General features: G+C 43.0%; 1 protein-coding gene across 15 annotated transcripts in view; it reads left to right on the top strand.

Annotated features, from left to right (window-relative positions):
- Positions 1-26,891, top strand: part of LOC147030415 (uncharacterized) — an 87,530-nt gene extending 60,639 nt beyond the window's left edge. For 11 of the 15 annotated variants that reach the window (XM_085874453.1, XM_085874448.1, XM_085874452.1 and 8 more), the window contains 8 exons: positions 3,758-4,044; positions 8,692-8,830; positions 15,864-15,947; positions 19,215-19,480; positions 19,637-19,876; positions 21,348-21,401; positions 21,910-22,035; positions 25,170-26,891. In XM_085874453.1, the coding sequence (XP_085730579.1) occupies positions 3,758-4,044; positions 8,692-8,830; positions 15,864-15,947; positions 19,215-19,480; positions 19,637-19,876; positions 21,348-21,401; positions 21,910-22,035; positions 25,170-25,478 (1,505 nt within the window). In that variant the 3' untranslated portion in view covers positions 25,479-26,891. The remainder of the gene's footprint in view (positions 1-3,757; positions 4,045-8,691; positions 8,831-15,863; positions 15,948-19,214; positions 19,481-19,636; positions 19,877-21,347; positions 21,402-21,909; positions 22,036-25,169) is intronic. The other 4 variants (XM_085874443.1, XM_085874445.1, XM_085874444.1 and 1 more) reach the window with 4 other exon arrangements.
- Positions 26,892-27,559: the final 668 nt, after the last annotated feature.

Below are 27,559 nucleotides of genomic sequence, written 5' to 3'. Positions count from 1 at the left end.
TTCAGTGCCAGAGGGCCAGTTTATATACAAAATTCTGAGCAGGGGATGGGTCATGCAGAGGACGTCTGACACTGACGAATCAACATCTGACCAGGGCAGTTTACAAAGAAAGAAATGACTCTGAGACTTGCGAGGAAGGAAAAAGGGGAAGGAACACTCAAAGCCTCTGTCAGCAGACCTAAGGTCAAATAAGTTCACCCCAAAAGCATAATGTATTCTTTATACAGTTAAAGTAATTGTCCATGATAAATCAACATCCCCTCCCTCAGACTTCCGGTTCCGCTTATTGAGTGATCGTGGCAGTTCTTCATCAAGGTCTCTGCCGACTTTCTCGTAGATAATTTTTCCCGGTCGTTTTTGTCGCGTTTTAACTGTCATTTTGTTTTCACTGTGTTTCTAGTTAGGTGTTGTATTAAAACTTGTGCTAATTGTTGAGTTTTCATCTTTTCATATCGGGTTTCCTTGAGGCCTACCCCTCTCCCCGTTTGTGTGAGCGATCGTGTTTATTGTATTTTCTCCTTAATACCATCAGTTTTTATTTTCTTCACTTTTCCCTCCACCCTCCTATCCCTCTCAACTATACCCTCTGTTTCATGTCTTAAAATATAGAAAAAATCCATGAAAAAAAAAAACCCAACAAAAATGCCTTGCCCCATGTAACCACGTGACTTCTTGTTCAGACTCTTCTTCCTCTTCTTCTGCCGATATACCATCCACTACTTTTGCCAACCCATATTCATCATACACCTTCATGATTTTTTCTTCAACCTTTCCTTTACCTAATCCCACCTAATATATATATATTTTTTTTTTTTTAAGAAAACTTTATTCTTTTAACTTCTCACATTACACCTCCTGCAACCACGTGATTCTCTACCCCTTCTTCTTCTTCCAGTAACTTTGGTCGAACTACCAACTTCCTTCTGCGTTTGTCAATCCAAATTCACCAACACAACGATTTTTCTTCAACCTTTCCTTTACCAAATCTTATGCAATCTTTATTTTAAAAAAATAACAAAATGGTCTCTTAAAATGTTACAACTTCATCTTTCACACGCATGGTTCTTGGTATTGTATCATAATTCATGACTATTTCTTCTTCAAAAAAATGTTTTTCAATTTGACCTTTCCTTCATCCCTTGTCTAAAATGCCCCACTGTTACGTTTTTATTTTCTCCATTCTCTTAATTCTCCTTTATTGCATCCCTCATGTAACGTCTTTAATCACGTCTGGCTGAAAACATTTCAAATCCCAGATTGCAATGCATGTTCGTGTTCAATCAATCATCCTCCCCCCCCCCCACTTCAGTGCCAATTCATACCACCGACTTAAATCTACCTCCTCCGAAACCCTCACATGTTATCCCCTCTCCTTACCCCTCCCATCTTGCCCCTCATCCTACCTCCCCTCTTGGCACCTCTTCACTGTCCTCTGCTTCAGTATCAGCTCCTCTGTTGTCTCAAAGTGTGTGGCATTCTAACATCTGTGGGCTCCATTCTAACCTAACAGATATCTCACTCTCTCAATCAGTACACTCGTCACCACAAACATGCTCCTTCCTTCCTCTCAGCACACACCGAGTCCTCTTCCCATACCCTCAAATCTTGTACCTCCCCCTGCCCACTCCCTTCTTCACCAAACCACAACCAAGTCTCATCCTTACCCTCTCCCATCGCCCTCCTGCACCTTGGCCGTGCCCACTCTCATCATCTCCCCTCCCTCTCAAAGCAACCTTCACACTCTTCTCCCTCCAGGCTTCCCTCTCACCTTTCTCAAAATTTACATCCCTCACCCTGCTCCCTCAACTCTCCCCTCTCACCCTTCTCCCTCTAATCTTCCCCCTCACTCCCCTTTCCAAAGTTGTCCCCCTCCCTCACATCCACAAAGCTGACTCCTTCCCCCACCCTCTCTCTTCCATCTCATCACTCCACCTCCTCCAATCTTCAACTGCCCTCTGCCTCCTCTCTAACTACTCCCCATTGTACCTCAATCCATCACCACAGAGCCTTTTCTCCTCCTCATCTGGCCCTCTCCCCTAGCTCTTCTGCAACCCCCCACACTCTTTCAAAAACTCTACTTACCTCCCTCATCCTATCCTCCCCCTCCCCTCCCTCTTCCTTAACAGTGTGGACCTCAAACTTCCGGGGTCTTCGCTCAAACCTGACGGATCTTTCCATACAGGTTGCCACTGACAAACCAGACATACAGTATCTGCTTAACAGAAACTTTCCTCCTTCAAGACATCTCTGACTCTCTAGTATCACTCCCTGGTTACTTCCTCCTCCGGTATGACAGACCTGAGCCTCGTGCTGACGGCAGAGTTGCTCTCTTTATCAAAGACTCTATTTCTTACTCACCATGCGCTGCCCCTCTCCCCCACACCTCCCAGGAATACCTCTGGCTACGGCTTCCCCTCCACTCCCACCTCATGTTAATATTTGTACTGTACCATCCATAAAGCAGTGATGACTCCATTTACACCTCACGATCCGAAAACATGAACCAACTTCTGTCCTCTCATCCCAACTCTCTCTTCCTCATATGTGGTGACTTCAATTGTCATACCAGTTGGCTGGGTGTGGGTACCTCTCTCACCTGCCATGGCACTTCAACAAAAAACATCTGTGACTCATTGGGACTGACAATCTGTCAACTTCCTGACCCCAACCTCAACCAACGATACTCCATCTCTTCTGGATCTGATTCTGACCAATTTCCATGAAAATATCTGCTGTTTTTCCTCCACTCCAATCGGTTCATTTGACCACATGCTTGTCAAAGTCGTCATCTCTCGAGCTGTTATTACTAGAACCACCTCAGCACCGTCGAGTCTGGCATTTCACTCAGGACGACTGGCAGGGACTTCAAGCAGCCATCAAGCTTCGAGACTGGTCTCCCATCTCTTCTTCCTCCAGCATCAACTAGTTCTGGGAATTCTTTCAAAGAAACTTGCTCTCTCTCATGCACAGATTCATTCCCCCTTGTCTTCAGTTGTCCTATCCTTCCCCCCACCCATCGTACACTGATGCTTGTGGCGAGGCAGTTGTCCTGAAACAACTTGCCTTCGCCTCATGGAAGACTAATCCAACTGAAGGCAATCACAGTTCCTTCCAAAAAGCTCGGAACAACTGTGTGACTACTCTCGGGATGAGACCTGCGGGGTTGTTTTCACCTTGGTGATGAGTTCCGGAAATGTGGTTGCTGAGGGAAAAGCCGATTACATGGAGGCTCCTCCCTGTAAACTGTTTATTTCTCGGCAGGGAAAACGATCAAAAGTGTTCATGGATTCTTCGGTAACCACAGATTGATAATGGTACATAACGATGATGTTAATGGAACATAATGATAGTGTGAGATTGCAAGTTTTTTTAAATCTCTTCCATGTTTATTTTTTTTCTTTACCATTGAGCTTCAGTGTGTGTGTCCAGGCCATAACATTTTTACCAATTGAACTTTTGTCTTCAAATCTTCAACAAACCTTTATTATGAGAATATGGAGAACAGAAATTAATTTTAATGTAAAAATAATTTTCGCTGTTGTTGTCGAGTTTAGTTCAAATTCAAAGTGGATGCAGATTGGCTTTGCATTTTGGGATGCTTTCCAGTTTTGATTTTATTTCATGTGGGGGAGCTGATTGAAATTTAACTTTTGGATTTGAAAGGTATTTATCAATTTGTTGCTTTTTTGTTTGTTGAAATTTTTACTACATGCACCTGCATCCTCCCTTGTCTCATCTATTTTTTGTCTTCCAACAGAACTGAAGACTTTTCAAACTCCTCCCATGTCCAGCTCTGTTGTGTCTTCTGCTGCTGGATACAATCAGGATCAGAGATCGAGTTCCAACTTGGTACAGTCTCCATCGCAATTGTGCTCATCTCCACAAACGTGTGATGACACACAACAGCATCTATTATCCACTCTGTGCAAGTGGGGTGGTCGAGGAAGCCAGAACTCCCCCTCAAGTTCTGGAGTACTATGCGAAGTGTGCGGAGATCTGGCATCCGGGATACACTATGGGGTATCTGCATGTGAGGGATGCAAGGTGTGTGGCTCACTATTCTACTGTGCAAAAATTTGGTTGTAATATGCAGTGAGAAAGAATGTTATTTTATTTTTATTTTTTTTGTTTTGAAGTTTAAATTGCAGATTTCGAGAAAAAAAAATTAAATTATGACCCAATAATATTGTTACGGTTGTGGGGGTAGATGGAGGAATTTAATGGGGAATTTAGGATTGAATAGAGTTGGTTGGTCCGTGGATGTGAAGGAGACATCTCAATGTAATTAAGTAGGGAAACTGTGAGCTTAAGTGTTATGTGTCACCACATGGGGGGGGGGGGGTGCTTTGTTGATTCACTCGGGATTAAGAATAAGTTCCCCCAGTATGTAATTTCCTCCCTGTGACTTTTTCCTTTATTTTTATAACCAAAACCACGATGTCAAACAAGCAAACCTGCTGAGCAGGCAGAAGCCCCGCTTCCAAGGGTGACGGTGGGCGAAGTCATGCCCTTGAGGCTGATGATTGATGGGCGTCACGTCAGAAGCTAGCCAGACGTGCTGAGCGGGCAGAGGCCCCGTATTCCCGGGTTTCGTGTGAGCAGGCCACGCCCTGGAGGCAGGGGATTGATGGGCGTGACAGACGCATGAAGAAGAAGAGGGCGTTGGAGGAATAAGACCAAATAGGACAGAACGCGCACACACTATGCCAGTGTGACGAGGTGAGAGCTCACGCACAAGGTCAGTGTGACGAAGGCATAAGTGTGGAGTGAAGGACGCACGTGGTTGAGAAAGAACGTAGTTAAGAGATGGCCTGTAAGAACAGGACTTTACAGCTGGCTTCCCTTTGACACATGAAGAAGACGGCACAATTCTCGTATTCGTGCTGAGGAGAATTGACTCGCATGGTGCAGCAAGATGCTGGCTTTTGGCTCTTGGTTTGGTTGTGAGGAAAGGACGCCAAGCCTCGTGTATAACAAATAGCTGGTCAGTGAGGACAATCGACGCACGAAGCAGCTGCATGGAGTCTCTGAGCCTTGGTGTTGAGTACCGCTCGCGGGTTTCCTGGTGTACGTTTGTCCCACTGCGAGAAAAGCGATTTGGTGCCATTTTGTGCGTGTCTACACGTGCAAATAGAAGTGCCTCAATTCCAAGTTCCACAAAGACCATCTCTGGGCCAAGCTAAGTACCAGAGTTAAGGAAGGGTTTTCTTTTATTTTGTTTCCCTTTGTCTGTATTTAAGTCTGTGTGTGGAGGCACCTCAACTTAGAGTTTAATTTATCTCATGTTTTATAATTTATAACTATTGCATTATTATTGTCCTTTGCAAATACTTGTCTATTTTCATTAAATGCGTTCATTTTAAGTCTGTATCCATGTATTTGTCGTGGGGTTCGAACATAAACCCCCCTGTGCTATGCTTCCCCCATGCCTCTGTTCCCTCTGTCATTGTGTCCTTTTCCCGCACGCGCGCATTCATCTCCAAGAGTCTCTGCTGTAGACCTCCACGGGAGAAGTTTGACCGTCCCGGGGCTGGTGGTGTTAACCGCCCGTCACCACAATCTGGGTCGGGGAATTAACCTGGATCGCAAACTCCGCGACAATATGTTGAAGAATTAATTTTGTTAATTTGGTTAAATAACTGTTTTTGAATGTGTTGCACTCCCCTGCTGTGGCCCATACCTTGTGGCATTTCCTTGAGGGAGTTTAACTTCACGGTAAAAAGAAATAAAGTGGTCATTAAGGTCACGTGTTGGGCAGCTTTTATGATTCCATAGTGTAATCTGTAATGGATATCCCTCTATAGTTATTATTTTGGTCTGCGTTTGATTCCTGACCTGGCTATAAACTGATTGATTGGTGTCTTGCAGACAGGGAGTTGCATCATAAAGTCCGTCGTCCCTCTGTTGGATGTTGAACTGAGGACCTATGTGCTAGCATTAGTTGTTAATTAATGAATATAATGATCCCTTGGTGTCTTTCACAAAGAGTAGTTGAGTTGCCGCCTCAACCACCATGATCAAATACAATATTCTTCCTCAAATCTGCTGCAGTCGACAGTCAGGCCCGGCCAGCTGGCTCGGGAAAAGACTTGGTTCAAATTTTCCTGTGGATGACCCCACAAAATGGAAAGATTAATTGTGGTTATTACAGTAGTTTTTATACTTGTACTTTTAGTTATTGAGGCACATGGAAAAGCAGCTCTTGGACAATGTTGAAGATGCGCAAACTAAAGGCCCTGTCACACCTTGACGATTTAGCCAGCGTATGCCGATGTATGAAAAAATTGTCTAAAATGCTAGCACACATTGAATACGTATGGGTAACTTTACGTATGCTAATACGCCAGCGTTTTACATACATTTTGATACCTTGCCATACGCTGGCTAAAACGTCAAGGTGTGACATAGCCCTAAGGCAAAGGGAAAATTGTACAAGAAGCATGTGGATATGCTGTGGCATGGCCCTGTGGTGAAGTTGAAGATTTAAGGGGGAAACATTTCATTTTTTAAGCCATTTCATCAAATCCAATAGTCTTCCAATTAATCTGAAAGATTTGGTCTTCACCGATTTCTCATATGCTTCCTATAAATCTAGATATTGATATAATCTAACTGAACTCTTCACTTGATCTGTTACTCCCTTAAAATTCCCTCACTCCTTCATTATTTAAGTTACCCTCCTTCCCATAAACTGCAATCGTTAATTGAAGCCAATTATCTTCAATCAGGTCATTAAATATTGTAAGTTTTTACATTATAGAATCATTATAATCTGCCACGTGCCATTAGTTTGGAGTCCACAGTTCATGAAGCATGCAAGATTGGCCCTTCTTTCACAAACGGGCTCATTAGGCCTGACATCTTTCACAATATTTAACATCCACGGACGACTTCTTCTTCTTGCGTATGGCAACTTGGCTGCCGGTTAGCTATCATTTTGTTGGGGTGCGACTGCCGCTGATGCTGTGCTCCTTTATACCAGTACACTGGTACTCATTTTGCCGACCTCGGAAGGATGATCGCTGAGTCAACCCCATCTGGTGTTGATTCAGTAGCCAACGGGGCTTGAACTCAGAACCCTAAGATCCCAAGCCAGCCACCCTAACCACTAAGCCAACACCAGGCTTGTATCCACCAACTAATGCTAACAAACAAGTTCCCAGTAGGGTCCGACAATGTATAGATGTAATGGTTGTATCGATATAATTTTTCATATCGATATACCGGTATTGGAATTCTGAATATACTGGTATACTGAAAAAAATCGGTATGAAAAACCCCACAAAAAACAGGATATCACCATCAAATCGAAGAAATGTGTTTACAATCCTGAAATACCATACATGATTTAAAAAGCTTTGATGCACTCGGCATCTCGGCTAAACATGGAACAGGAACAGTGAAACGTATGACGTCAAGACGTACCAGGAAGTAAACAAGTACGTTTTAACGTTTTAACCCTCAGTGTCCGAGCTTATCAGCTCCGTACAAGCAATGGCGTTTTTCTTTGCCATCGTGGCTGGTTTTAAATCTATTGTCAATTGGTTACTCATTTGAATCGGGTGTGCTTTAGAAAGCCTGTGCAGAGTCGGTGATCTACGATAGCCATACCGTTGTGGAAGCGATGCCAGTATGAAAGCGATACGGGTATAATCATACCGGTATATGGCGATAGCGATAGATCCCGACTTGTGTCGACCACAAATATTGATCTTGATTTTTCCAACAAAATCATTTTTTTTAAGAAGTTGAAGTTGGAAGTAAAATAACCATTCTTATCATGTGGGAATACTTTAAAAAATTTATGTCAATGATGTGTACGTCATATAGGAATACGTAATGGACCATTGGAGCATTGCGTATTTTTGGAACCTCCATTAAAATATCTATAATTTATTGATTATTGTTTCTTTTAATAAAACGGATATACTGGTATTACCCCTCAAGTATATCAACATCGAAAAAAATTGATACCGACGGAGCCTAGTTCCCAGCTCAATGTCCAATTGAGGTATTGTATACTTATTGCCATGGCTGCAAAGCGCAGGGTGACAGTTTATAGTTGGATCAGGAATTGAACTCGTACGAGACAGCTGAATAGGGAGTGCACTGCCTCTCTATCCCAGCAGTGTCCATCCCGAACCCTTCCCCTCTCTCACCCCTTTGCCTCAGCCACCTTACAGAATTTATTTTAATTCAAGTACCCTAATCCTCATTCCTTGTAGTTTGTACTTCCATTTCCACAGTCTTAAAATGACATGAGCCAGCTGGTATTGTCACCAAGGATAGACAGCAGTTTGATTTTTGCATTCTGTTTGTCTCACTTGCTTATGACCATTTTGCCTCACATTCTGACTTGATTTTTTTTCTTCATTGTGTTCTTTATTTTGTTCATTGAAATTTTTTTTTTTTTTCGTGGAAGTGACATTGCTGTGATAAACGTATCACGGCTTTATTATCCCTTATACACCCTGTAAATAATGTTCTAAAATGGTCATTGGGTTGTCGAGCCTTAAAATATCCTCATTGACCGATTAATGGTGACAGAGTAAATATGTAGACTTGGCTGGTACACGTACAGCTCTAACAATACAGAATGCAATGAAATATTCCAAAATATTGTAGATCATTGACATCATTGTTACTGTTTTTTTTTTTTGTTTTGTTGTTTTTTTACTCGATTCCTTCCAGGGCTTCTTTCGTAGAACACTACGTGCCCAGATCCAGTATGAACGCTGCCACCTCCGCTGTGTCATCCAGAAAAGCAATCGCAACCGCTGCCAGTTCTGTCGCTACCAGAAATGCTTGGCTGTCGGGATGTCTCGAAGTTGTGGGTTGATGTTTCTTAAGAGAATTTGTATGCTTGTAAGATGTTTTTGGAGAGGATGGAGTGAAGGGCACCCTAATGGGAATTGCATCATTCAGGCCAGTTGAGATTGTTGAGAGGAGTGACTTGATGGGACAGTGAGACACTTTTAACCACTGTGTGTGTGTGTGTGTGTGTGTGTGTGTGTGTGTGTGTGTGTGTGTGTGTGTGTGTGTGTGTGTGTGTGTGTGTGTGTGTGTGTGTGTGTGTGTGTGTGTGTGTGTGTGTGTGTGTTTTTGCTGTTCATGAATATTTAGGTTACTCGGTGCAATGAACATGCAAGTATATTGACTGACACATATGCAATGAAATTTGAAGTTTTAATCATGTGATATTCATTGAGTTGCAAAACTATAAAGAAATGACACAAGCTTTTGAAAGGAGACATTTTCCTCAATGAAAAGCTGAGGAATTAAATTAATTTTTTTATTTGAGTATTTACGACTTTCCGAGTACTTGAATATTCCATAATATAGAATTGAAAAAAACATATGGAGGATCTTGTTTGGAAGAATTCCTTTGGCATTTATATTTTTTTCAATTTAACAGTGCTGTTATAACCACAATTGCTGTTTTTGCATGGAACATACAGTGCCTATAGAAAGTCCACACCCCCCTTCAAAATTTTAACCTTTTGTTGCCTTGTAGCCTGGAATTAAATTGCATAAAATCGGCCGTTTTCCATCTTTATTTACAAATCATAACCCACAACTTCCAAGTGAAACACAAATTCTACAAATTTCAGAAAATTAATTTTAAATACAGAACTTTAAGGGCACTCGGGAGAGCGCATACCTCTGCCAGGCTGATTAGTTTACGTTTTGTATCCCACTAATGGGTCAGATCTGGATTCCGACTTGAACTAAAATCTAATGAGCTTGTTCTTGTCACATCACCAATTCACCCACCAAGTTTTGTCCAAATCCACCCATAACTTTTTGAAAAACCTGCTGTATGTCGTTTTAGTCCCATCACTCAATGCTGAATAATCACTTAAAACATTCTCAGATCTGGACTCGGATCTTCACCAAAATCGAATCAATTCTTCCTTGTTACATTCCCAAACTGCTCACCAAGATTCATCCAAATCCGTCCACAACTTTTTGAGATATCCTGCGATGTCGTTTTAGCTCTCTCACTCAATGGTGAAGAATCACTTCAAAAATTCTCGGATCCAGATTCATGTCTTCACCAAAATCTAATAATTTTGTCCTTGTCATATACCCAAGCTATCCACCAAATTTCGTCCAAATCCATCAACAACTTTGAGATATTTTGTTCACAAACAAACAAGCAAACAGACAGAGAGGGGTTAAAACATCACCTCTATCCACCTTCGGTGGCAGAGGTAACTAGAATATTTTGCTTGGATAAGTGTCCACTCTTCTGAGCTAATACTTGGTGGAAGCACCTTTGACAGCAATTACAACTGTGAGTCTGTTGAGATTGGTCTCTAGCAACTTTGCACACTTTGATTATGCAATATTTGCCTATTCTGTACAAAACTGTTGAAGCTCAGTCAAGTTGCATTGAGAGTGTTGATGGGCAGCAATCTTCAAGTTATGTCACAGATTTTCGATTGGATTTAGGTCAGGGCTCTGACTGAGCGACTCAAGGACATTTATCTTTTTTGTTCCTTGGCCACTCGAAGCCTGGTGTTGGCTTAGTGGTTAGGGTGGCGGCTTGGGATCCCAAGGTCCTGAGTTCAAGCCCCGTTGGCTGCTGAATTTTTTTTTTTTTTTTGTATACCTTGGTCGAGGCTCGTATGAGAGCTAACACACAACTCACAGCAAGGAGGCATGAGACAAGAGGGGCGGGAGTGGAAGGGACAAAACAGTGGGGAACAGACACATTAGGTGAACTGTGGAAGGGAGAGGGATGGGGATGGGACGGGGAACATGGCGAAGAGAAGATGGACATTTCAGGGACTTTCAGGAAGGAAAGCAGGAGAAATGAAGGAAGTGGGCTTGGGTGGATTATCGGGGGTAGAAAGGATCGAGGATTTGGATGGGGGAAGATAAGAGGTGGTGGTGAACAGCTGTTTTGAAAGCCTGGAGGGAAGAATGGGAAAGAATAGAGTGAGGAAGTTTATTCCAAAGGCGCGAAAAAGGAGCAATGAAAGAGTGAAGATGAGCAGTGATTTTTGATTTTGGTAGTTTTACCAGAAGGGGGTTGTTGGCGGACCTTGAGCGCCCTGTGGAAATGTGGTGGGGACAAATCGCAGAGAGAGCAGGGGGGCAAGGCTGGAGAGGAGTCGGTAGAAGACAGAAAGACCACCGACCAACCTGCGGTGATTGAGTGAGAGGCCCAAAGACTCAGCTTCATTGCGGGAGATGCCGATGATCTTAAATGCCCTGGTTTCGACAGCGTGAAGCCGAGAAAGGTGGGAGGCAGGAGCACCAGCCCAGAGGGGAGAGCAGTACTCCATCAGGCTACGGACAAAAGCTTTGTAAGTGGTCAGGAGCTCAAGAGGGCCGAGGAAGGACTTAGCACGACGGAGGATTCCCAGTCGGCGACTGGCTTTTGAGGCGAGGTTGGAAATGTGACTTTCCCAGGAAAGGTCATGGCAGATAGTGAGACCCAGAAGCTTGAAAGAAAAGACTTCTTCCAGAGGATTGTTGAGAAAGTGGATGGGGGGTTTTGTAAACGGTCCTTTCGAAGAGACATAGTGAGAGTGTGAGATTTGTCTGGATTGAAAGACATGTTCCACGTGTTGGACCAGTTTGTGATTTTATCCAGATCTGCAGTGAGCGAAGAAGCTGCTGCTTGCCGGTCTGAGGGATGACAGATGGTACGGCAGAGGGTGGAGTCGTCGGCAAAGAGAAATAGAGGATTTTCCAGAGAGTCCGAGAGATCATTGATGAAAACCAGAAAAAGAACAGGGCCCAGAACGCTACCTTGAGGAACTCCAGCCTGCACAGGAAGAGGGGATGAAAGAACTCCATTTAGGGCCACACGTTGACTGCGACAGGAGAGGAAGTCTGCGAGCCATGAGTGGAGATGGCCTTGAATACCATAGGAAGAGAGTTTGGTGAGTAGGGCAGGGTGCCAGACTGTGTCAAAAGCACGTGATGTGTCCAGGGATACGGCTCGGATTTCCTGTCTGGCATTGAGGACCTCCATCCATTGATGGGAGAGCAGAAGCAGCAGGCTTTGAGGACACGTGGGCTGATGCCGTCTGGACCGGTTGCAGAATCTGACTCGAGGTTTGAAAGCAAGCTCTCCACCTTGTCAGGAGAAAAGGATACAGAGTCCAGGGACAGTTGGGTGCGACTGGGTAAAGTGGGTAGAGATAGTGATGGGTTTAGGACACAAGATTTATCTGCAAACACCGAGTTTAGACATTCAGCTTTATCACGTGTGGAATCAGCAGTGCGGCCATTTGAGGTAAGGGAGGGGATGGAGGGGGAACATACACCAGAAACAGATTTGATTAAACGCCACCAGGATTTTGAGGAGGGAGAGAGGTTTGAGAGTTCAGACTTGAGATGAGAAAGATGTTGTTTTCTGGCTCTCCTGAGGGTAGATACACACTTGTTCCGAGCTTTGTGGAAAGAACTGAGATTGCCCTCAGTTGGGTTTGCTTTCCATGAGGCAAAGGCAAGTTGTTTCAGGACAACTGCCTCGCCACATGCTTCAGTAAACCAAGGGCGGGAGGAAGGGTAAGACAACTGAACACGAGAGGGGATAAATCTGTGCATGAGGGAGAGCAAGTTTCTTTGAAAGAATTCCCAGGATGAGTTGATGTTTGAGAAAGTAGTGATAGGAGACCAGTCTGTAAGTTTGATGGCTGCTCGGAGACCCTGCCAGTCGGCTTGAGTGAAATGCCAGACTCGACGGCGGTGAGGTGGTTCTCTGATAACAGCCAGAGAGATGTCCACTTTGACAAGGACGTGGTCAGAAGAACCAATTGGAGCGAAGGAAGAGCAGCAGATATTGTCAGGGAAATTTGTCGAAATCAGATCCAGAAGAGATGGAGTACCATTGGTTGAGATCCGGGTCGGGAAGTTGACCGATTGAGTCAGTCCCAATGAGTCGCAGAAAGCTTTTGCTGAGGTGCCATGGCAGGTGAGAGAGGTACCCACACCTAGCCAACTGGCGTGATGACAATTGAAGTCACTACATAAGAGGAAGAGAGAGTTTGGATGAGAAGATAGAAGATGGTCCATGTTTTCGGATAGTGAGGTGTAGATGGAGTCATCACTGTTCGGTGTACGAATTAACACCAGGAGGTTGACTCAGCCTGTCATCCTTCCGAGGTCGGCGAAATGAGTACCAGTGTACTGGTCCCGGTGTATGCCCCGGTTAGAATAGGTGTACCATATCCCTGTGTGTCATAAGAGGTGACCAGGGTTGGCGTCAGGAAGGGCATCCGGCCATAAAACATTGCCTCAAGAAAAAGCCAAACCCCTGCACAGCAAGGAAAAATGGCTGTAAAAACGGTTCCTTGGCCACTCCAGTGTATCTTTGGCTGTGTGCTTTGGGTCGTCATGCTGAAAGATGAACTTCCGTCCCAATTTCAGCTTTCTTGCAGAGGACAGCAGATTTTCCTCGAGGATTTGTCTGTATTTTGCTCCATCCATTTTCCTTTCTGTCCTGACAAGTGCCCCAGTCTATGCTGATGAGAAACATCCCCAAAACATGATGCTCTCACCACCATGCTTCACAGTCGGGATGGTGTTCTTTGGGTGATGTGCTGTTTTGAGTTTGCACCAAATGTAACGTTTTCCAATTAGGCCAAAAAGTTCCATCTTGGTTGAGTCAGACCACAAAGCTTTTTGCCGCATGGTTTCATAATTTCCAGAGTGGTTTTTTTGCATACCTCAAACGGAACTCAAGGTGGGCTTTTTTGAGTAATGACTTCCTTATTGCCACGCTACTGTACAGGCCAAACTTATGGTGTGCTTGGGATATTGTTATCACATGCATACAGTGACCAGTCTTTGCCACAAAGGCCTGTCGCTCTTTCGAAGTTGCCAGTGGCCTCTCTGATCAGTCTCCTTGCTTGGTTATCCAGTTTGGACGGATGGCCTGATCTAGGCAGGGTCTTGGCAGTACCATAGGCCTTCCACTTCTTAATGATCGTCTTGACTGTGCTCCAAGGGATATTCAAAGTCTTTGAAATATTTTTATACCCATCACCTGATCTGTGCATTTCCAAACCTTTATCCCAGCAGTCTTTTGAAAGGTCCTTGGTACTCATGGTTGAGTATTTGCTGTGAAATACACTATCCAACAGAGGAAACTTACAGGAACAGCTGATTTTATTCATAAATAATCAGAATCACAATAATTTAACACAGGTGGAGTCCAGTTAACTTGGTGTGCAATTTTTAAGGTGATTGGTTACACCTGAGATAATTTACAATTGCTATTATAAGGTGTGTGGACACTTATCCAACCAAGATATTCTCGGTTTGTATTTTTAATTAATTTTCTAAAATTTGTAGAATTTGTGTTTTTACTTGGAAGTTGTGGGTTAAGATGTGTAAATTAAGGTGGAAAAAGTCTGATTTAATTCCAGGCGATAAGGCAACAAAAGGTGAACATTTTGAAAGGGGATGTACACTTTCTATAGGCACTATACATCATCCTCTTTTGAAATGCACCTGAAGTCATCTGTAGTTGATTTGACTGATAGAACATGTATGCATTGAACTTTCTATTTCAATATTAAGTAATTCATTTAATCTTACAGCACCATTTTAGATCATCAGGTCAGATTGACATGACACATGTGAAAGACCCTTAAGGTATACGTTATGACATATATTGTAGATTAACACGTCCAAATTGAGAACGATGTCAGCAAGATTTATTTTGCCTAATTTCCAGTATTATGAATACGAATTTAAAATATTTTATTATGTGCCATTATGGGGTTAAAAAAAAAAATCAGAAATTCAAAGTAACATAATTCTTCGATCAAATTGCAAGTTAAATCAAATTACATTACAAATAGCTGTTTCAACAAAGTGAATTGTTCATTAATTAATTTGATAATTTCTGCCATCTCCAACCAGTCTATTGTTGTCCACAAGGGTTTTGGAAAGGCATGCTAAATTGAGCCCCTGAGAAGCCGATGGGGCTATCCAATGTGATACAAGTTATATGAGAAAGGGTTTCAAAGTTTTGATTTCCATTCAACTCGCAATGAACAATGATCACCATCAGCCCTCAAACATTTTGTGGAAACCTGCCGTAAGCACTAAAGATGTACTGACCTTGAAGGATTACTTTTGTGCATTTATTTAATTTTGGCCCTGGATTTGGATAACCAAGTTTGCTTCTCAGATATTTGATTGAGAGAAAGGAGAGGTTGGGGAGGAAAAGAGAGAAGGGAGGGTTGAGTTTGGGAAGAGATGAGTATCCATGTGGCTTGTGGGAAAAGTGGAATGGGGGGGGGTGGGGGGTTGAAGTCGGGGGAAGTAAAAACTTCCATTGTTTAGGCATACGTAATTGATCACCAAAAATAGCAATAATACATATGATGAAAGCTGAGATTATAATTTGAAAATGCATATTTATATTTAGACATATAATCAAATGACCATCTCAGATCATCTCCATTCCAAAACCATGATCTTTTCTACACCCGTTAACCCCCACCACCAAACCCACACACCTCCTTACAAATTTCAAGTTTTCTTTCTCGAGAGATTTCTTCTGTATCCATCCTGTCCACCCCATCTGCATCCTTTCCACGCCCCCCCCCCCCACCATTCCTCCCCACACTCAATCTTCAAGTATTTTGTCCTTTAACTTCACTTGAGGTGCTCCTCTTCCCCCCACCTCTTGCTATCATTCCTCTTGATCTGTTGCATTCTGATCTATTCATTGTTCCAGCTATTCCATGAGCCTTGACTTGTATACACACACACACACACACACACACACACACACACACACACACAAAGGTTGTTTTTGTTTTTTTTGCTTTCTTTTGACAGACAACTTCATTTCTGTTTTTTTTTTTCTTATTCCATTCTTTGTGCAGCATCAAGACGGGGTCGCATACCTCGTGCGGCAAAAGTACATCCCATTGCTTTCAACTCTTGGGGTGCAGAAGATGAAGTTCCAGGTAAGGCTGAAATTTGCATTTGTGCATCTGCATGCATTGTCTTTGCTGTCTTCTCTGCCTTCCTTCCTTTCATACAAGTGCTGCTTCATCAGGATGAAGATTACCACACTGCAGTTGTCCGCAGGCATGGAACAGTGCTGATACAACCAAATTGTGCAAATATATACATGTGCGAGTAAAAATAAAGGCCAGATGCGATCTCATCTCACTAACTCCCGCAACGTGGTTTTGAATTCGTCGAGGGAGGATGAAGTGGCAGGGTCCTTCTCCAGGTGGTTCCATTCATGACAGGTGCAGGGGGAGAAGGATGAGGCATACACCTGAATACTCCAGCTCAGTATCATGAAGTGGGATCCATGTCCTCTGGTACGTGAGGATGCTTCAGTAAGGTATGCAATCCACCTGATGTCCACCAAGTCGTAGCGAATGCGGTACATCAAGGTGAGACAGCTTTGGAGGAGTCTACTCTCCAAGGTGGCCCATTGTAGTTATTCAAGCATGGCTGTGACACTGCTGGTACGACCATAGTTATCAGTGGCATACGGAGCACCTCTACGCTGGACCATCTCAAGCTTGTTGATGTTACACCAAGTGTGAGGATCCCATGCCGTTGCAGGATATTCCACAATTGGTTGGACGTAAGTTGTGAATGTGGCCTTAAATCTGTATTTGTATCGGTTGAAGTTTCGACTCGTGAAGGCATCGATGAAGTTGGCTTTCTTAACAGTTGCATCCACGTGGGTGTTGAAATTAAGCTTTGAGTCGATGTGGACACCAAGGTATTTGGTTGAGTTATCCTCTTCAAGGGTTGGTCATGAACGATATAAGATTGGAGGATGGGCTTCCACTTGTTGGTGATGTGAATGATCTGGCATTTAGATGGATGAAACTCCATCAACCTATTCCTCTCTCACTCCTGTGACATGTCAATATCCATCTGGAGACGAGTGCAGTCCTGGGCAGATGTAATATGCCGGTAGAGGACATAGTCATCTGCGAAGACATGTGGTGTGGAGCTTGAGATGCTATCTGATAGATCATTAATAAAGATCAGGAAAAGAAGCAGGCCAAGCACACTACCCTGAAGAACTCTGGATGTTTCTTGGGTTCCAGAGCTAAGTTGGCCATCAATCAAGACTTGCTGAGTGCAGTCATGGAGGAAGTTTTTTTTATCCACTCTAAAGTGCAGCCTCGAAGTCTGTAGAACTCTGCCGTCAACAAACGTCTTTTGTGGTACACCTTGTCGAAGGCTTTCACAATGTCCAGCAAGATAATGTCTATTTGTCCCTTCTCTTCTATTCCTCCAAGGTCATCTTTGGTGAGAATCAATTGCATATCACAAGATCTACATTTCTTAAAGCTATGCTGTGCATCTGTTAGTATTTGATGGTCAATGAGATGATGTATGATGGCACAATGCACGACATGCTCACGCAGCTCACAAAGGACTGATGTAAGTGAAATCGGTTGATGATTTTAAGCAGATGATCGGCAGTCTTTCTTGAAAATGGGGACGATGGTTGCTTTCTTCCAAGAAGATTGAACCCTGTCATGATTCAGGCTTTGTGTGATTTAAGGTTACTTTTGTGTGATTTGTGTGATTTAAGAAGCTTGGTTACTCCTTTGCAGCTAATAGGGATGTCGTCCATGGTTGGATGAAGTTTGGGGCCTAGATTAGGGAGTGATAAATCGGTCATCAGTAAATACTGAAGAGAAATGCCTGTTCGATATGTTAGCTTTATGCTTGGGGGTGGGGGGGGGGTTAGCACTTATGGAGCCTCTGCTTGAAGTGTGAATAGTGTTCAAATGGGTAGAATTGTAAGTATCATCATCGCTGCTCATGATGACCGTGTCAAATAGGCTAGAATGATGTATTTGGTAAGCCACAGTTGGGGCACTCCCAGGGGGATTCACTTCTCCCCAGGTAAGACAAGACGATGTCAAAATGCTAACACAATCTGCATGGTACCATGTGTCACATAATTCTCATCGTATACTCGCCTTGGCTCCTTCACAATTGGTGTAGGCCCTATTACATGTGCCACATGGAAATTTTGGAGGTCTTGGCCCATGGTTGGTTTCCACATTGCCACCTGTCAGAAGCATAACTAAAAGCAGGGACTGTGAGTGCATGCAAGACAAATGGAAAAGTCGCATGGTGGTCATACTAAAGTCAAAATTCATCTTTTTAGCCATCACTTAGGTTACACCCATAACTTATGCTGGTGCTGGGCATATAAAACGATTGTATGAAGATGGTTTGCTGTAAATAATATTCGATCAGCTCGTAAACCAAGTGTTGATAGTATCAAAACTGTAATACTAATAGGACCGAGTTTTTGAAGGCTGGGCCGAGGTCGACTTGTCCAAGGGCCACATTGCTAGCCTGGTTGGATTCACTGAATCTACACGTTTACTTGCTGCTGCACCACCATACCGCAGTTCTTGGCTGCTGGGCCAGGTCAGTGGTGGTGGGCAGCTGAAGCTGTGGTAAATCTCGGATAGGTTCCTTCTTTACTTGCCATTGCCACACTTTAAGGTTTTTAAATCTGATCCTCAGCACGGAAACCAGGTCTTGATCGCATTAGACCTGCAATACTAATGGGAGTTTTTGCACATAGTGGTGTAAAATCGGCAAAATAAACAATATAGTTGCGGACAAAATGGAGTATGCATACACACGGCTCCACGCATGCGCCTTCATTGTTGCCAGCGTAGTTCTCGTATTTGTAGCTTCCTTCACTGCTTGTAATGTCCATTTGTGGGTTTCGTAAAGTGGAATGGAGTCGTCTCAGGATCCAGAATCCACCACCACCCCCCCCCCCACCCTGAAGAAAGCTCCTCCCACCGCGAGGACACATCTGCCCTCTCTTGCCGAAGATGCACCTGCCACCCCCCGCCCCCCGAGGGTGCGTTAAGGGTTCTGCCTGTTTGTTAACTTTTGATAATGGTTTTCAATAATCGACGGCCATTTGTAATTTACAGCCAACCAGATAGCTTTAATTAAACGAGCCCTATGGCCTCGGCTGTTTGTCAATCATGCCAAGACAGTAAATGCTCATTTGTATTCATCTTTTGTAATGGTCATCTTATGCTGAAGCCAGTTTTTACATTTCGGGTTTTTTTCTTGTTGGTGTACGATTTAACATGTCATCAACAATGTGCTCACAACATTATCGTTTTAGTCATCATGTATGTTTTTTTCTGGATATGCTTTATAAATTGGCATACGGTTTGAAACTCCACATTGCATTTGTATCTCTGCAGATTCTGTTGCTACTGCAGCCTGTCCATCTCCTGGCAAGCCACAATTCCAGGCCGATACCCAGACTTCGAACCTTGAGCGTAGCATTCCCACAAGCTCTGCAAAGTCGTCTCCAGCATCACTTACAGTGTCTACGCCATCGCCCGCTGCACCGCCTTTTCCCAGCACTCTGGTGGAAATGTTATCTTCAGGAACACACAATCGCCCTGTGCGAACTGAGCCATCTCCTCCCATCATGCATCGTGCCTCACCCTCAGTTTCATCTGCTGTAAGTCTTCAAATCCTTGGATTAGAGACTCAGTCCCAAACAGACTGGTGTGATGATGTCAGTGTGAACGTTGCAGAGAAGCATTTATAAGTTATAGATCACAATGTTTGAGTAGTTTTATGTTTTGCTCTGTCTTTTTGCTGATTCTTTTGATAGTCTATCCAACAGCCGCCCTCCCAAGATATGCAGCGTTCATCACCTGATTCAGCATTGAGTGAGCGGTGGTCTGAAAGTAGCAAGCCACCATCATTACGTGCTGCTGAGGCACTGCGAGTTCTTGCTCGTCATACGCAGGAGGTGCCGCCCCTAGAGAGGCCATCTGGTGGTGGCAATGGTGCGACCCACCAAAAATCCTCATTGCCTCAGTCAACGACGCCACCCACTGCTGACAAAAGAGTAAGACTCTTGTTATGATAGTTACAATATATTAAGTCTTTAATCATTTACTCTACTTCAGTGGTGGAATAATGAAACAAAATATTGGATCATCTCAGATCTGATTGCATCAGCTTCACCTCTTGTGTATCTCGTATAGAAATGCCACCACAAGCCCAGCCGAGATACTACATTGCATTGATAGTCACTTGATAGCCTGCAATGTATGCCTTAATCAGACTTACTAGCCACATCAATATCAAGTATAACTCGGTGGAATCTGCTTCGCATGACTGATAATGCTCCATTGACATTTTATTTCTTTGTTATTATTTGAAAGTCATACACCAAGGGCAAAATTGTGCCTGGCATGATTGGCTTGAAAGGTATCATTTTGAAATGCTGAGTAACTTGGTAGATGGGATGGTTTGTATTGTTTTGATCTTGGTCTGAGAATCTAAGTGGTGGAAAACCATGTCGCCACAACCGCTGCAGATTTTTAAATATAATATTATGGATATGTGGGAAAATTACACACCCAGACTGGGAATTGAACCCAGATCCTCTGGAGAACCGTACCAGTGCTCTGCTATCTGGGCAACCTACAGGCTGAGCATTTAATTCCCTCACATAAAGAAATGCCATACTCTTTCCTCGCAGCTTCTGAGACACTCACTGCCAACTATAGGAACAGCAGCGGCCTTGTTAAAATTTTATTTTGCAAACCTCAAGCAAAATAAACATCAGATCACATCACCGATGGGCTGCTGTGTGTGTGTGTGTGTGTGTGTGTGTGTGTGTGTGTGTGTGTGTGTGTGTGTGTGTGTGTGTGTGTGTGTGTGTGTGTATGTGTATATATATATATGTATATATATATATATATATATATATATATATATATATATATACATATATATATATATATATATATATGTATGCATGTATGTGTGTGCAGTATATATATATATATATATATATATATATGTATATATATATATATATATATATATATATATATATATATATATATACATATATATACATACATATATATATATATGTAGCTGTGAATATGTGTTTTATACGCAGAGATAAAGATCAGCGTCATGCTGGGGGAAATGCAAAATCTCAATTGTATTAAGATATTACCGAACCAGCGAATATTTCCACTTGTAACAAATGGCGAAACTGCTACTGCCAAACCCTTGCACACAATTTATATGCCAAGAGCAGTTTCGTGTGGGTGGAAATCCAAAGAGACAGACACAGACACAGACACACACACACACATATTCCATTATCGATAGATGTATTTTTTAGGTTCGAAAATATATTTATTTATAATATATTTTTACTTTGAACATTAAAAAGTTGGCATTTCTTTGACAATTGTATCTCGTTCTTATAACTTTTTGAACACGCTGCAGTATACGTCTCGATACATGTGTGTGCCATTTTATATTTATGGTTTTCCATTGCCTTTGTGTCACAGCAGTGTGCGAATGCTATGAAGAACATTTCCATCGCCAGTGCTCTTGCCTCAAAGGTACATTTTTCGAAACCCGTTCAAAAGCTCTTCCTCTCAAAACATGCAAGTTTTTTTTTTAGTTTTTTTTAAAGATTCTTTTAACGCATCAAAAATTGTGCAATATCAATTGCCTTTCCTGAAATATATTTTCTAGCTCTGTTATTTAAAAAAAAAACTTTTTTAACTGTTTATTTCCATTCTCACTGACAATAACCAGGAAGTAACTCCAAAAAGCCACCGTATCTGAAAGCAGAAGGTGCCATTACTGAAGAAACATTGATACATGCATTATTCATAATTTCATACAGAAATATGCAGGTGGACAATGCATATTTTCTTTTCCCTCAACATTTTCTGAATTGATATCAGCAAAACACCACATTGCAAGCTTAAACCTAAAATCCTGACCTCTAACTACCTCCCCCCCCCCACCCTCCCACCCTTACCCCCAAATAATTGCATAAGATGTGCTGCAAACTATTTGTCTTGCGCTTTGCCAATTCTTCATGCAATCTTGTCTTTGGAGGTGGGTGCTGGAGAGACTGAGGACATGGAGTGTGATTACCTGAAGGATTATCGGCAAGCCTTCAACATCTGTTCTGTTAAAATTGAGGAGGACAGACACAGCCAAACAGGTGCTACAGAGGCCAGGGTATGGTTTTGGAAATCCAGATGTTTCCTTAATTTTTATCCTTTAATTATAAATCCTCACTTACCATCCATTGATTTAAATGGTTTTTTAAAAAATTTTTTAATAGTTTCTCCCAATAATTGCCAGTGCACTGTAAAAATATCTTTTCTTTTCTCCCCAAGATGCCAAACTAAAAAGACATGAGCTGAGATAAGGCTGTGATGTTCCAACATTAAAACATGTTAAGTTGGTTCTCAAACGTTTTTATTATTTAGCCAAATGTTTTATTTTTTATTTTTTTCAGTCTTGGGTTGAGCGACGAGCTTATACATTTCACATTCAAGGCAATGGAAAAATCTTGTGTCCCAAACCCATCGCTTTCTGTAGCCACCTTACCCAGTCGCACCCAGCTGTTCCTGGACTCTGTCCTTTTCTCCTGACAAGGTGGAGAGCCTGCTGTTAAACCTCGTCTCAGATTCTGCAACCGGTCCAGACGGCATCAGCCCACGTGCCCTACAAACCTGCTCTGCTGCTCTTGCTCACCCTCTCTCTGTTCTTGTCACCCTCTCATTTACTCAAGGTCATCTGCCACCTGCTTGGAAATCAGCAAACATTACTGTTCTGCATAAAAAAGTTGCAAATTCTGATCTCTGCAACTACAAACCAATCAGCCTGCTCCCAATCATCAGCAAGGTCATGGAATCCATCATTGCTTCCGACATCAAATCCTTCCTCTTCTCCATTGGCTTGAGTGACCATCAATTTGGATTTAGACCAGGTCACTCAACCCTGGACATGCTGCTTCTGCTTTCCCAACAATGGAAATAGGTCCTAAATACCAAACATGAGATCAGAGCCATCTCACTAGACATATCGTGAGCTTTCGATACAGTGTGGCATCTCACACTGCTTATCAAACTCTCTTCTTATGATATCCAAGGCAGTGTCCACTCATGGCTCGTTGACTTCCTCTCCTGTCGCAGTCAACGTGTGGCTCTTCATGTCATTCTCTCATCTCCTCTTCCCATCCAGGTGTGAGTTCCTCAAAGCAGTGTTCTTGCCCCAGTGCTTTTTTCTGGTTTTCATGAATGATCTCTCAGACTTTCTGGAAAATCCTCTTTATCTTATTGCTGATGACTCCATCCTCTGCCGTACCCTCTGTAATCCCTCTGATCACCGGTAGCAGCCTCTTCACTCTCTGCAGACCTGGATAAATCACAACCTGTTCCGACACTTGGAATATGTCTTTCAATCCTGACACATCTCACACCCTCACCATGTCTCTCCAAAAGGCCATCTGGAACCCCCCTCCCCCCATGCCCCCTTCCTTCCCCCATCTACTTTTGCACATTCCCCTTGAAGAAGTCCTTTAATTCAAACTTTTGGGTCTCACTGTCTGCAACGATCTTTCCTGGGAAAGTCACATCTCCAAGCTTGCCTCCAAAGCCAGTCGCCGACTGGGCTTCATACGTCGGCAAAGTCCTTCTTTGGCATACCTGAGATTCTAAACACTTACAAAACTTTCATCCACAGTCTAATTGAGTACTGTTCTCCCCTCTGGGGTGGTGTTCCTGCCTCAAATCTAGCTCGACCATGCTGTGGAACCCAATGCTTTTAGGATCATTGGTATCTCCCGTGATGAAGCTGAGACTTTGGGTCTCTCACCGAAGGCAGGTCGGTGGTCTTTCTGTCTTCTACCATCTCCTCTCCGGCCTTGCCCCCCCTTCCCCCACTGTGTCTGTGATCTGTCCCCCCTGTATTTCCTCAGGGCGCTCAAGGTCCACCGAAAACCCCCTTCTGGTGAAGCTGCCTGAATCAAGAATCATTGCTCACCTTCACTCTTTCTTCCCACCTCTGCAACAAACCCCCACACTCTTCAGTCCCACTCCTCCCTCCAGATCTTCAAAACACCCATCCAAACTCTTGTTAATTTCTACCCCTTTAATCCACCCTAAACCCACCTCCTTCAAACCCCCCTGTTTTCCTTCCTGAAAGTCCCTGTAGTACCATCTGGTTTACCCCATGTCCCTTGCCCCATCCCTCTCCCTTCCGCAGTTGTCTTATTGTCTCTGTTCCCCACTATTTTGTGCTTTCCTCTCCCACCCCTCTTGTCTCCTGTCTTGTTATATGTTTCTTTGTATCAGCTCTTACACGAGCTTCAACATGGTATCTAAAAAAAAAAAAATGGAAGAAGTGCACTTTAAATTCCTTTCTTCAAGTTTGTTTTTGAATCCTATATAAATGGACACTAACCATTAAGCCACCAAGTGGTTTTTTTTTTTGTTTTTCTTTTTTTCGTTTGTTTACAGAGTCTACGCTCGTGGAGGGGCTTACAACAATGAACAAACTAGGACATAACAGAGTGGAAAGATGGTAGGGTTGGAGGTACACTCACAGCATAATAGAGGGACAAATAGATGGAGACTTGGAGGAAGAAAGGAAATGGGAAATAACAGGAGAGTGAGAGGAGGACCCTGGGGGTGAACAAGCTGGGTACAGGCACAAACTCTCAATCATGGAAGTGGAAGGGGAAACTCAGGACGAAGTAGAAAGAGAGGAAAAAAAAAAAAAAACCTTGCAGAACAGGGGAAGGTGGTGCTGAGGGATGGAGGCTGTGATGATCTAGAAACAGAAAGCGGTGGGCTTAAGGAAAGTTAATGGGGGTATAAAAGATCATGAGTATGGATTGGGGGATGACCTTGACATGCTGGTGAACAGCTCTCTTGAAGCCCTTATGGAGAACAATATAATTGAAGAGAATGTGGAAGTTGGTTCCACAGGTGAGAGAAAAGGGGAATGAATGAGTAGAGGTGAGCAGTGATTCTGGATTTTGGGAATTTCACCAGAAGGGGGTTGATGGTGGACCACATGCACCTTGCAGAGATCTGGTGGAGACAGAGCAGGGAATGGGCATTGTGTTTTGTGTATTTTTTATACTTTTAGGCTATTGATGTGAGTATTGGTGCATTTGTTCTGTTGGCTTGAAGCAATCCTGATGAAGTGGGATTCAAGTGACTGTCGTTTTTCATCATTTGAGTTTTAAAGATTCCCTGAATTTCTTACTATTAACATTCCAATTGGCAAACCAGTTTACATCATGGCAGTCAAAGATGGCATTTTCTGAACCATTTCAATTTTTTTCTCCCCAATCACAGATAGCTTTGGAAGACTTGTCAGCAATATCAGATGACCTTACTCACTTTGGCCGGCAACAAGAACTGTTACTAAAAAGCGCCTTGTTTGACTGCAGTCAATCTCAGCCTGATGAGGCTGCAATGTTGATCGCTGAGGCTCGACAACTACTTGTGACTTTTCGCCAAACCACTGCTGCTCGCCTGACAGCACTCTCGCAAACATTGGTGCCCTTGGGAGAGGCCGAAGCACAGGAAGGCAACCATGAAGTTGGCGAACGAGGTGTAGAAGCGATGCTGCATTCACGCGTTGGCAGATCAGAATGGTGCTGATTGGGAACTTGCGAAGGGGACGGAGGGAATAATTTAGCCGAAGGCTCTGACCACCTGTGAACCAAGGTTTCTTGTTCTCCCACACCCCAAACTACAATCCTAGGATATCAGCCATCTCCATGACGCAACAGCCAGTTTTTATTCTCGAGCAACAAACAAAGAATGAAATGAAAAATTCTTGTCTTGTTTATTCTTTCTTTGGTATGTGTGAAAAATTTAGGCCCCTGAAAAAAATGCGCGTTTCTATATTTTATTTTTCCAGCAGAAATGAGGCATCGATTCATCGGAATTTATTGTTTGGGGGGGAAAAAAATTTTTTGCAGACATGCATAATAATTAATGATTATGTTTAGCAACCTGACGTGATACAAATGTTGGTATTTATAAGTGAAAACATATCGTTTGTTGTCAACTGCTCATAAATGTATTCCCTTGCAATACTTCCATATTCATCTCTCCTCTCCTCTCTCTTTTCACCCTAAACTTTCAACTCGACCTCCCTATTTTTACATTTACGATCGAATGAGTCATAACTTTCTTGGTCAGTCCTTCATTGTTATTTTTTCTTTCACAAGATCAAGGCTCATGGAAGAGAAAGGTGACTGAGTGTATGAACAAAGAGGTGGGGAGGAAACACAGCAACAGTCATATTCTGCATCACTGAGGTCGCTTCCCTTGTAATAGGCAGAGAGATGAGGGCTTTGATAAGAACACGTGGTTCAGAGGAGTCAAGAGGAACTTAATGTAAAGTTAATCACCACCAGCTCTGGGAGGCAGGAAACCCAGGTTGGGAGGTTTATACCATCAGGCCCAGGAAGCTGCAGAAAGCCTTTTCTGTGATACCATAACTTATTGTTGCTGAGCTGACACAAGCCAGCTGGCATGGTGACGGCAGTTGGAACACTGATCGCCGGTGCAATGACACCATTGTGGTTTATCGTCAGTGATGCAAAAGGAAAGGATACTTTAAGGTCATGACATATATCTAAAAAATAGGAAATGCACATTTTGAAGGGAAGAGAGGGGGAGGGAGGCTCTGAGTGTGTTTGGACAATCGGTTAGGTTTCTTCAATGTGTGAAGAAATGACACCTGACATCTTCAGCACATCAAACTGGCTGCCAATTCAATAAATACGTTTTAAGTATTTTAATTATTAATTGATTAGGAGTGGTTTTGTTTCGAGTGTAGCACATTCTAATTTGCACTGACAAAGTACAGTGCCCAAACCAGCCGATAATGCAATCACATGAACGGAAAATAATAATACTGGAATAATAAAATTCTGCATTTTTGACCAAACATGACAAAATCATGCTTGCAATTTTGAAGTTTAATTATTATTTCTTGCTGTTGTTGCTATGCTCCCCTGGGCAATTCTGTGATGACTTTGATTAAATACAAGTTCCACTTTGTCTGTGATGTTCTTTTTAATGCCATTTTTATATCGATCTGCATATCTATTGTCTTTGCTTGTTGAACTTGTCACATTTTACAGTGTACAGGGTTGAGATGAACACTAGTTCATTCTGTAAGGCAGCGACGTTTTGGATCGTTATTCTCATGAGTCGAGGTTAGGGATGATGCAAGGTGCCTGTTGGGTGTGGTCCTCAAAATGAGGACAGCCATGTGTGGGTTGGCTCCAGAGAGCTTTGTTTTGTGTAAAGTGTTCTTCATGGTTTGCACTTGGCATCCCCATGAAGCCGTTTGATTGTGGACAGTGGGGGCTTGAGATTCGTAGGTTGAAGCTCCAGTCCTCAGTAAATTTTGCAAAGGCACAGCTGTTAAAATGGCCTCCATTTTGGCACATGAGCTTATCTGGAATGCCATGCTCTGAAAATACCAGCCGTAGGACACAAATTGCGTCATTGCAAATTGCCCCTGTTGGAAGTTTTTTTTGAACAATGGGGGACTTGGAGTACACATGGGTGAGTAAGAGGTAGTCATGTCCATCAAAGTGAAATAAGTCTGCAGCCATTGTTTGCCATGGCTTGGTTGGGATTTTGTGTGGGATCATTGGGTCCTGGGATTCCTGATGCTGATGGGTCTGGCAGATGTGCCAGTCACCGATCCAGTGTTCATT

The sequence above is a fragment of the Eptatretus burgeri genome, chromosome 3, assembly GCF_056783735.1.
Source record: "Eptatretus burgeri isolate ZD-2024b chromosome 3, Ebu_testis_v1, whole genome shotgun sequence".
Lineage (NCBI taxonomy): Eukaryota > Metazoa > Chordata > Myxini > Myxiniformes > Myxinidae > Eptatretus > Eptatretus burgeri.
The sequence above is the reverse complement of the archived record's forward strand: the minus strand, read 5'-3'. Positions and strand labels throughout refer to the sequence as shown.